Consider the following 11661-nt stretch of genomic DNA (forward strand, 5'->3'; position numbering starts at 1 on the left):
AAGCAATGACATATCGTAAAAAGCCCGTTTACTTTCACCAATCCGTGCATACGACGCTATAATAAGCATAAGCCAAATACTTTGGATTTGCCACGTTCACGTATAAGTACAATATAGAAATAAAGCTCACTGAGTTGATGAAAAATATTACTTTACTAGAATGTCTTTGGTTTAACTTCAATAATACACAAAATGGCAATTTCGTCATTTTCATTTATTCATTCAATTATAACATGTTCAACGTCCGAAATTTCTCATAAACTATTTGATAGCTCCCCTAGCAGAATGCCAGAGTTGAAGTAATGGTTCTCTTTTCTGCCACACGTGTTGGTGCCCATACAGTGCCCAAAACCTGTTAGGGTTAAATGCATTATACCATCAATATTCAGAACTAATGTTCTAATCAGTAGCGGTTCGTCACAGGACACTTTTCTCAATTAAAATGTTAAAACCCTATAGATTTCTCTATTTTTCTTGCTAGAGATGCTAGATGTAGTGTGAAATTATCTCGAAAACTACAGTTCCTATGAATGCATGAGATGGACAGTTCATGTATTACATTTAGCCTTTGTTGCCTTAGGGGTCAAATCAAGTTTGATTTTCTTCTCAAAACTTAATAAATAAAAGAGTTTTAAGTACATTCATCATTTTAAATTTAGCCTCCTCATGACAAAACCACGAACCACCACTGGTCCTAGTCACAGTGTTACTTACATCCCAAAGGCAGCTCCACCCAAATGTGCTGCATGATCAAAGAATTTCCACCCTAGGAGTACCCCTGCAGTATCTAAGCCCATGATGAATTTAATAGCCTAGAATAACTCCTAATATTATATCCTTCAATAAATATTGAATCATTGGCATAATACAAGTCAATTTAAGGTGTTTCCGTTGAAATAGAACTATTTAAAATTGGGAACTAATAAAGATCTTTCATAGAATAAAACTTACCGTTCCTGCAGAAAAACTGAATATGGGAATAAGTATTATACCCAATCTTGTGTCTGGATATTGTGTGCACACATAACCTAATATAGCCATTATTGCACCTGACTGTGAAAAAGATAGTTTATGGTTCCATGACAAAATTATCATTTTATTTACTCACAGCACCCAAAGATAGCCCAGGTTGTTTCGTAACCATTTTATATAGATAACTTGTTAAGCTTGAAAATACACCTGCACTAAGATACAAGCCCAGAAATTGTTCTTTCCCCAAACCTTGTGCCGCACCTAAGAAAAACATGTCATGTGCTTGGTATTTGTAGAACTACAATTGCAAACTACTGATGTAGTTCCCAACTCACCTGTGCTGAAACTATGAAGTACATACATATTTGCTAAAAGATGCAAAGTTGAGTAATGACTGAATGTCGATAACAACATAGGTAAACAGATATTATTACTACCAGGATTTGAACAAAACCACTTTAACATAAAAGGTTGACATCTTGGCAGCTTCCAAGCTGCAAAAACCAATACATTCAGGACACATATGGGAACAAACACTTTTTCTCCGCCACTCAGGCTACTCCACCATTTGGCGATTTCTTTTAGATATGGATGCTGAAACTTGAAGTTTCAGATTGAAATAAAGATTGACTATTTCACTGAATAATTCATACCGATCTTTCCTCGGTTCTCCTCCTAAATAAAGACAATGGTTTCTTTAGCATTGAAGCGGCATGAGATCTCATATTTTCATATTCCCAAATGGCAGCACCTCCATAACATGCAGTACTAAACTGTTACGATTGTATTATCGGAACTTTTCAAAATCTTTAAACTTACCACAATTGTGAAACCCAAAGGTTTCCAAATATTATTTATTTGTAACTTCGAAGCATCGAAATTGTTAGATTGAAAAGGTGTTGCAACACTATTTGTGGGCAAGTCTGTATTAGGCCCCGCATTTTTTTTATTGTTCCGTAGATTTCGGAAAGTTCTCTGGGGATGAAATTTCAAGTTTTTTGACGATAAAAGTGCTGATTTCGAGATGCTAAAAACAAATTTCTGAATAAGATAAGCTGTTAGAATTTCAATTTGGCTCACCATAAGTCCCCCAAATTAATTATTTTGCTAAATGACATCCTCAAATTGTTTCTAATTTATTTACAAAAACAACCATTTAACAAAAATTTTTGGAAATGTACGTAATCTTTTTGACGTTTAAATTGTGGTTAATTGGATCTAGTGGATCTACCACAAAGAAACAATGCATCTATGGAAAGGTAGTATTGAACTACAAATCATTGGACTGTTCTGTGGTCCATGCTACAAATAATTAATTACAGAGACAACCCAGAGATCTCTGAGACAAACTGTTGTTAATTATCAAAATTGATCAAAAAATGTTATGTAAACATTTGACATTTTTCCTTTTTGTTGTCAGCTCAGCACTCTGCACTATTGAATACATATATATCACCTTTATGATAGAAACAACAAAATTACTTTGAAGAAATGTTTATTAGAGAATTGAAAATGATATAAAAATGAAATAATTTCTTGGTTAAACTCGAAAAGGATATAGTTTCTGCAATAATCATGCACCCACACATTCCTCTTTTCCATTGAAAGTGAGAGGATCCAATAAGAAAATATTATTTATTGTAATTTCTTTGTGTGATACTGCCTTAATCACTTCCTGTGCTATAACTCCCCCTAATATAGCACTTACTGGTACCACCTCTCCAAATATTTGTTCAAATAAGGAATCATCGAAAACATTTTCCGACACTTTATAAAGATCTACTATAGAGCTTTTTATTATTTTCAATTTTTGCATATCTTCAAGTTTTGAAGATATTTCAGGATTTCTTGAATTTTCATTTCTGAATTCCAGAAGTACTGAAAATGAAAATTTTTATGAATTACAATAAACTGAACATATCTTTATTCATTACCCAGCATCAGGAAAAATAGTTCATTTCTCCTTTTAGACTTTTTTATGGCATCAACACTTTGTTTGGTATTTGGGAAAATCAATACTTTATTTAGTTCCGGGTAATCAATTTGTCCTTGAACTTGAACAGTTGTTTTCTCACTGCCATCATGACTTCTTTTCTTTCCCAACATTTGAACACGATCCCTATCAAATTGAATTATCACTAAAAAATCTATGAAAAATGTTTTTGTGACCTCACTCATAGTAGTCATGCTTCAAGAAATCTGCTACACAGAAACCAAACATTCCAAAAACATCTCCTGATATTAATTTCACATTGTTACTCCTACAAATCTTGTCTATTTTCAATACTAGATCTGTCTTGATTGCTGTTGTTATGATTATAGTGAATGATTTATAGAACTCAACATCTTTTTCTGAAGGATTCTGGGTATCAGCAGTTAATTTCACCAAGGGGTTTAAGGCCTGTGCTTTCGGGAGGACTGCTTCAGCCAACTGGAAAGTTAACCAATAAGTGAAAGCAAATTATGATGTTCTGACAAAAACAGTTATGACCAATATCCAAAAAACGGCTTACTTTTTTTCCGATAGAATCTACTGAAAGGAAGAAATTGCGTGTCTGCTCCTCTTCAGAAACGATGCAGTCATCTAGTATGGTCAACGAATTAATTCCAGAAAGTAAAATATTTTTAGCAATTTCACATCCTAATCCTCTACAATTAATCAAAAGCACATTTGATGCTCTCAATCTGAAAATAATTTTCATTGGAACCGAAAATGAAATTGGTTATTATATTAGTATATACTTTTCCTGTGATTCAATTCCCCATAACCTAATTTGTCGGTCATACAATTCTGCTTCTACAGCTGAAAGCGTCTTCTCGGACATCTTTGATGTTGCAAAAAAGAATTTATTTGCTCAATTTATTTTTTATATTTTCAGTTTTCACTCAACCGACTCAACGTGTTTACAAACTACACCGGCATCATAGAGTCTATGGGCAAGTCTCTGGTCTCTGGGCATATTCAAGGTCACAGATTTTGTAGTTCTTTGACAATTTTGACATATTTATTTGACGTTCTGGTCTGTGGTTATATGTTCAAAACAACTTGCATAGAGAAAGGGTCTTGTCTCTGCAACTTGGTTCAAAAAAGATAAAAAAAAATTCATCTTCAACAGAAAATAACTACCAGAGACAGTCTCTGATAACTATTATCTTATCTTGGTGGGGATGCATGAATTTAACCTCTTCGATTTAATCACACTATAGATAGTGATACGGAAAGTATTACTTTCCGCACTTGATAGGAAAATAACTATTTCCTAACAAGTGCGGAAAGTGGTATTATATTGCACATAAAACAGATCAAATCTGATTAACTCATATAATTGTTGTTATGTTTGTTACCATGATTATCCGCGCGCATATGCGCGCGGGAAAGAAAATTGCAGGCATTTTTTCATTTTTTTCCGCACCGTTTGGGAAAATGACTCTGCGACTTGAAACGTTGAATGCGTGCTTGTAAAAAAATTAGTTATTTTTCCAAAAGATATGCGATTATTACAACTTATTGATCTGCAAAAATGTTATGCCTCGCTTAAAAAGCTTAGTTTACAGATAGAATTCAGGAATTCGAAATAAAACTAAGAGAAAATTCAAAAATAACATTTCATTAAAGGATATGTAACATGTACATCTTTTTGTTCCAATAAAAAAATAAATTAAATTTTTACTGAATATCAAATGACATCAGAGTCAATAACCAATGTCTCTACTTGAATTTCCAAGTAAATTGGAATGTCTTTTTGACTTGGCAGGTACAAAGTGTTGTCTTAAAACTTTATATTGCTTAAAATCTAATAAGAATTCAGTCGATAATTTATCACATCTTTAGTTTTCAGTATCGCATCAATAAAACAAATTACAAAATGTAACAAATCACTTAAATAACATATAAACAAAATGCAAGCTTTCATTCAACTAATAGAACACTACCATGTGGTTTAAGGGTGTTGAAGCATTCACGTATATCTATAGGTGTACAATCATAATTAAAATCGAAAGAATATGGATCGTTTCCTTTTTGGAGTATATGCTTCATTATTTGGACAACATGATCGGTTTTAAAGAGGTCAGGAGCCAATTCATCATAAACATCGAAATTTCGTAGATCTTCGAAGATTCTCCTGATTCCTACTGCATTATTTAACCATAAGTTTCGGACTAGTTTGGTCTCAATTCTAATCATTTCTGATTCTGGATCATAATTCATTTCGTCAATAACCAAGGCGTCGAGTAATTGGATCATTGCATCAACTTCACGTTTCACTCTTTGATTGTAGCTGCTCTTATTTATATATGTGAAGAAAAGAGTTCCATAAGGGTTATTACCTTCATTTAGGTCTTTTAAACTTATATCAGATGAACATCTTCGAACAAGGAAGACTTTCAGACAATCCTCTTCGATCCTTTCCATAATTTCAGTTGTAGAATAAAGAACAGGGCAAAATTGCACTATATTTTTCAGAAAAGTGTTCATAATGTTGACAAACTGGTGGAAATTATCCCAATTTTTGATGTCTTCAATGTCTTTGGCCGAAAACGTAGTTACTTTCTTGTAAGTTTTTTTTATGGCTCCGGTTTTTACAGCATTTTCAGATGGATGTTTATTGGTTGAATCATTAGACCTGAGAACCATGAATTATCCAATCAATACAGAAAGTTCCACGAAAATTTGATAGAAACTATAATTGACCAAATAGGAAATTGCGAGAACAAGTGGTAAATTTTCTGCTATTACAGTACCCCTAGTGTATTTACTAGGGATGTAAAATTTCACACTATACATCGTGATATTTTATGTAGCAGATATCTTAAGAAAATATACCACAAGCCAAAACTTCACTTCAGCAGGCAACAGAGAAAATTAAATAGTGTAACAAATATGTTGTAACTTGTTTTTGAGTTCTGAAGGTTCCATTAACAGTATTGTTGATAATTTAGTGTCAGTAATAAGCAAATGAATAAAAAATATGGAAAAAAAATTGATAATAACTAATTAACATTCTTAATTATTAATCATGCAATTGTGAGTTTTTCTTACTTACCCTGGTATATCATTTTTGTTGAATGATTCGATGAAAGATTTAACCTGCTCATTCACAGAACTTTTCCCAAGGTTTTCATTGTCAGGCACTTTGGGCAGATAATCAGATGTCTTTGTTGAAGATTCCCCCACATTATCTGTATGTAGACTTTTAGAGTCCTTTACAAATGTTTCATGCTCAATTTCTCTTAAATCTGTTATTTTGAATGGATCCCGAGGTGGTAACTTCACAGAATCAGCTCTAACTCTTTCAATAGTAACAGTGTTGTTATCTTTCCATTTAAATAGTAACAACATTTTTTCTTTTTTAGGAGGTTCCTCTTTTTCATTTTCATCTTCTAATTTTTTACCCATTGAAGATTTCAGTATTTCATAATTTTTCCTGAAACTGTCGACAACTGCATCAAATTTGGATGACGTATCAATTTTTGCTCCTGATCCTAATATTTGCTGATACTGATCAGAATTGAGATAGTTCTGAACTAGCAGGTCCATAGATTCTTCACTGATGAGATCTGTTGCAACAAAAACCTCTACATTATCCTGTTTCGTATTATTTTTTTCATCAAGTGCACTAACACTTTCGAATTCCTGCTTATTTTGGTTAATCTGAGAAGCAGAGGAAATGGACAGCGTAATGCCTCTTATAGCTTCAGCATCTACTTGATCACTGACCAATTTTTCTATTACATTTACCGCTGGGGGACTTATTGTTTCATTAACATCAGTATTTTCTTTATCAGATCCATCCTCATTTTGAATTGATTTATTTTTTTTCTTAGCCCCTGATGAAGGAGATATTATGTTGTCTGCACTTTTGATTGGAGATAAGTACTTTCTTTCAATCTTATCAACTCCAAGATCTTCTGATTCCTGTTGTAAGAACTCTTCTGTTAGCAGAACATTTTTAATTATTTGGGAACCTTCAGATTTCGGCTCATTGTAATCATTTTTTGAACTAGCAGTTGATTGAATATTTCCAATTTCATTTTGGTTTGAATTGCGAGTTTGAACAACATCCTGATTTACGATATTTTTGTCAGAACTGATCATATTCCAGTTCATCATACATTCATTTGAAGCTTTTTCGTATATAGAGGTTCCTAAACTTTCAATCTGATCAGGAATTTTCTTTGTTTTAACACAGTCAGTAATACTTTTTGTCTCCATTTCTGAAACAATGGGTTCAAAATCTTCAACCAATTCAGGAAGTTCATCTATTTCACTAGCGTTACTAGCACTCCCTTTATTCTTACCCATATCTTCTATTTTTGGTTCAATAGGTTCTGAATCTTCAATCAAGTCAGGAATTTCATCTGTATCACCCCAATCATTGCCAGCCCCAACTATACCGCAATTCTCATTACCTTGTGAATATTTAAATGAATCAGAAATTTTATCTACTTCATTATCGTCATTGTTATCCGCAATCTTACTTTCATTATCTATTCCTGATACAATAGGTTTTCTATCAGTATCAACTCTTTCCCAAGCTTTTTCATCTGAAGTCACTTCACTTTCATTTTTAATTTCTTGATTTGACACAATGTTTTCTGAGCTCCTAACTCCAGTTGCATCATCCGTATTTACTCTAATACCATGCTTTTGACTCAGTTCAATTTCTGATAGAATGGGTTTAGAATTTTCCGCTAAATCAGAAACATCACCTGAGTCCTTATGAGCATCAGGAGTTTTAAGCATCTTTATAAATTCAGGGGTTTCTTCTTCATTTCTGGGACAAATAGTTTTGCTATTAGTGGGTTCTGAAGTGAATGGTTTAAAATTTACAGCCATATCAGAAATTCCAACTTGTTCATCATAATTTATGTTAGCAGTGTTTTCCAACTCTGTCGATGATATATTGGTTTTCAAAGCTTCTGCTTGATCAGTGCCCTGTACCTCCATTAGGGTGGATTCAAATTCTTCAACTGTAAGAGGAATCCCTCCCCCAAATTCTTCAATTTCAAATGCATCCTCTACATTTCTTGTCCTCTCAATTTCATTTAGTCTTTCTATTTGGAGTTCATAATCTATCAAATTAGGAACTTCAATATTTCTTACATTAGTATTTTCAAAACTACTCTTCATTAAATTGCATTCACCTTCAGTTCCTGCTTGAGCACTATATTTTATTAGAGTTTCAGACAGTTCAATTCCTTCAGGCATTCCACCATGTTCATTATTAGATTTCTTTCTTTTCTTAGGGTTGATAGAATGCTCAAAGCTTGTTGTTTTACACGCAATATTTTTGTCATCTAGAAGTTTATGGAGTTTTTCTTTATTTGTTTTATTTTTTGTGGCAGTATTTTCAACCTCTGCTTTTACATCTAGTTTTTTTGTTGCTTTTTCAGCAAGCTTTGATTTACTTTCAGATTGTTTATCATCTTCAAAACTGATTTTCTTAACAATGGTTTTATTTTGTGTCTGCACTCTGGTAATTGTTGGCCGTTTCATTTGGTCTTCAGTAATGGAATTAAGACTATTGTCAAAGCTGCTCTGGGAAGTGTTGAGTGATTCGCTTTTGGATTTTTTTCTTTTTTTACATTTTGACTCCAAACTCTTTTCAGAATCTTGACTATTTTTCTGATTACTTTCTTGATCACCACATTTGCTTTGAGGCTCTCTTTTTTTTTTCTCCCTACTTGCCACTTGCACAGGTGGTTGGTTATTCAAATGACTGTCAGTATTTTTGTGCTTCTTACCCTTGGCTTTGGAAGAAAGAGTTACCTCATCACAACACCTCTGAGTTTCTTCCTTTGGTGTTGTTGGAATTTTAGTTTTAGCCAATTCTTTTTTCTTAGTGGATGTTGTAACCTTTGATGCTTCTGCTGCAGCAATTCTTGCTCTTATCAATTCTTTCCTGACATCGGGAGGAATAGGGGCGTTTTTTTTCTTTCGACTTCTTTTAATTCCTCCAGTAGGAGTTGCACTTAATGTTTTGCCAGAGGAAGTGGTTATTACAACATCAGGATTATTTTCAATGAAATCAGGTGTATTACACATTTCAGAATAGATATCACGTTCAAGCTTTTTCGCCTTTTCTTTGAATTTAGCATTTTCCTCTTTTTCTGCCTTGTCAGATTGTTCTTTGGTTAAATAACTATCAATATCTTTCAAATTTCTAACAGTTTTTGATGATTTTGGCTGTTCTCTGTTTGAGCTTTGTGAAGATACCCCTGAAGTTTTTTTTTCTTCAATTGCTTTTAGGCTCTGAGTGAAATTCATAAGATCATTCATTGCACTGTCGTTAAGGATGAGAAATTTTGCATCATCAGAATTTGAATATAATTCTTCAAATAATTCTCGAAAAATTTTTATGAAAATTGCAGTTCCTTTGGCTTTGGGAGGTAATATTTCTGCAAAGACAAAATATATGTCATGTGTGAGTTTTCCAAAGAAAAGATATATTTCAGGAAGAAACACAAAATTTTCTGTTCATATTATTGGGAAAGTTTTTCTGAGGAAAGCTGTATTATTAGTTTGTTATATTTTGACTAGAGCTGGAAAATAACCATTGGAAAGTTAAATTTAAACTTTTTTCTTAAGAAGTTTGTTGACCTGTATGCTTCGATCTCTATAACAGTAGCGGGAAAGTATCACATTCCGCACTTGTTAAGAAAAATAACTACATATAATATGTCAAAGAGGTTCATTGCGTTCAAAATACGCATTCAACAAAATTTATTCCATCTAACAAGAAAAACAAAAAACGCTTACTCAGTTCGATAAGTCTTGCTATGTTTTGGCTGACTTCATCACTCAAATAATATTGACCTACAGTACTTGTTTGTTCAAAAAAATCTTCTTCTAGATTTCTTGAAAATAGTGGTTTTTTATTCATTTTCAAACACTCCACAATATCTGCTTTCGAAGCTATATATCCAACTCCATGGACTAAAAATTCAAGGTCATTTTCGAGAAAGAGTTTCACAAAGCGGTTCTCAACATGTGTCGGATCGTGGATATGATAAATGCACATATCCTCAACATAATAGCAGAGAGCTCCGTAGAATTCATGAAAGTAAGGTATCTGAAAGAATACCCAGTTAAGTGTTCATCTAAAAGTGAGTGAACAGAAAATATGATAATAATCATAATTTCAAAATAGACAGTTCAGTTTTAATTCTTCAGCATCTATAGAAGGTCCTTTCGTTTGCATAAAAAGTGTAACACTTTTCTACACTCGATTCAGTATTCGTTTGATGATTGAATTCACACCAGTGTAGAGGAGGTGTAGATTATCTACATCTTCTTTTGACTAGAAAAACTACATTTCCTTTACACTGGTGTAGAAAAGTGCTACACTTTTTATGCAAACGAAAGGACCTAGAGTATAGACAAAATATTAACTCTTCGACAGTTTAGAGTCTCAAATTAATCAGACTTCAATAAGGTTCATGGAATTCATAATCTTCATTTGATAAAAATTATAGACGAGAATGTTACATAAGAAATGATGACTTGTCAGGTTGTTTCATCAATAAATAAAAAATTTTAAATAATTTTCACACACAGATTTCGACTTACATAACATAGGTTTTTGATAGCTCCATAAAAAGTATCTGTCATGGGTGCAACAGTAGCAATTACAGTCAAACTTGCATGCTTTAGTGCTAAAATGTAAAGTTTCATACATTCGGATATATCCTTGCTGAATTTGTCTATATCTTTCTCCATATAATCTGAATAAAAAAATAAGCTTCCTAAAAAGTGGAACGTCCTATCATACACAAATCTGATACATGGAATTAAAACATGGGAGGGTAATTTCTCCCCATTATTATATCCGTCAGGTGTCATACGAGCAAAGTAACTGAATGGAAATTGATTGAATGTAAGTATGACCACTCTTTCATGAGCGGGTGCTTCTTCACCGAGTTCTTTCAAATATTTGAAAACTTTTGGACTTATCGTTTTTGGTTGAAGAAATTCTCCTGGAAACAAAAACTCTATCAGCATTTTACAAGTAAGTGCATCACAATACAATGGTAAATTTTTTAAAACTCACTGTAATTTTAATTCTACAGTGAATCCAATATAAAAATACAACTTACCCTTATCGACTTGAACCATTTTCAGTCAGAAATATTAACATTTAAGCAATATCACAGTAATTAACATGTAACTTGAGAGGAGTAGCGATCACATTGATTAAAAAAAAATAAACGGAGGTTAAAATAATGCCGGCATGACGATAAAACATATGTAACCCAACAATAAAAAACACTCCAATCATATGGTTTTAGTTTACCTCTTACCTCAATAGATCTACCGGTAGTTTATTCACTCATCTGATGAGCACATACGAGGGAGGAATAAAAAGTGTATCGTACTTCTTTTGACGAATTTTTCGATCTGAGATACTTTCATGATGAAATGCGAAAAGCTCCCCGACGACTCAGTTTTATATTTCTCATTACCTAATGCTTGAATGAAATTCAGCCAAGAAAGGAAAATTTTGAAATCCGTTTTCACTTTTCACCATTTCGTGTGCGTTGAACGCTGAAATTATCAAACAGGTTAAAAATACACGAATAGGATTACTATTTGAAGTCCCTCCACGAGTTACGATAAAGACAAATCCAGAATACATGGATAACAGATATTCCAGAAAACTCAATGTAAGCCATGAATAAGACAAATTT

At 32.9% G+C, this 11661-nt stretch overlaps 3 protein-coding genes across 4 annotated transcripts; all 3 read right to left on the bottom strand.

The window, feature by feature from the left end:
* Positions 1 to 196: 196 nt before the first annotated feature.
* Positions 197 to 2214, bottom strand: LOC123311208 (presenilins-associated rhomboid-like protein, mitochondrial). Of its 2 annotated transcripts, none has more exons than XM_044895038.1 (8): positions 2053 to 2214; positions 1792 to 1999; positions 1626 to 1745; positions 1308 to 1566; positions 1109 to 1233; positions 952 to 1053; positions 715 to 812; positions 197 to 352 (listed from the first exon to the last, which is right to left on the bottom strand). In XM_044895038.1, the coding sequence occupies exons 1-8, from the start codon at positions 2088 to 2090 to the stop codon at positions 262 to 264; spliced, it is 1041 nt and encodes a 346-aa protein (XP_044750973.1). In that variant the 5' UTR covers positions 2091 to 2214; the 3' UTR covers positions 197 to 261. The 2 variants fall into 2 exon arrangements, with proteins under 2 accessions (XP_044750973.1, XP_044750972.1); XM_044895037.1 differs by having other exon boundaries at positions 1308 to 1572.
* Positions 2215 to 2450: 236 nt separating this feature from the next.
* Positions 2451 to 3951, bottom strand: LOC123311209 (SUMO-activating enzyme subunit 1). Its single transcript, XM_044895039.1, has 6 exons — positions 3933 to 3951; positions 3715 to 3895; positions 3486 to 3657; positions 3147 to 3403; positions 2907 to 3091; positions 2451 to 2850 (listed from the first exon to the last, which is right to left on the bottom strand). The coding sequence occupies exons 2-6, from the start codon at positions 3795 to 3797 to the stop codon at positions 2546 to 2548; spliced, it is 1002 nt and encodes a 333-aa protein (XP_044750974.1). The 5' UTR covers positions 3798 to 3895; positions 3933 to 3951; the 3' UTR covers positions 2451 to 2545.
* Positions 3952 to 4561: 610 nt separating this feature from the next.
* Positions 4562 to 11228, bottom strand: LOC123310958. The gene is made up of 5 exons (XM_044894684.1): positions 11071 to 11228; positions 10544 to 10950; positions 9734 to 10046; positions 6018 to 9372; positions 4562 to 5597 (listed from the first exon to the last, which is right to left on the bottom strand). Exons 1-5 carry the CDS (start codon positions 11087 to 11089, stop codon positions 4883 to 4885), a joined length of 4809 nt encoding a protein of 1602 aa, XP_044750619.1. The 5' UTR covers positions 11090 to 11228; the 3' UTR covers positions 4562 to 4882.
* Positions 11229 to 11661: the final 433 nt, after the last annotated feature.

The sequence above is a fragment of the Coccinella septempunctata genome, chromosome 4 (assembly GCF_907165205.1).
Source record: "Coccinella septempunctata chromosome 4, icCocSept1.1, whole genome shotgun sequence".
NCBI classification, from domain to species: domain Eukaryota; kingdom Metazoa; phylum Arthropoda; class Insecta; order Coleoptera; family Coccinellidae; genus Coccinella; species Coccinella septempunctata.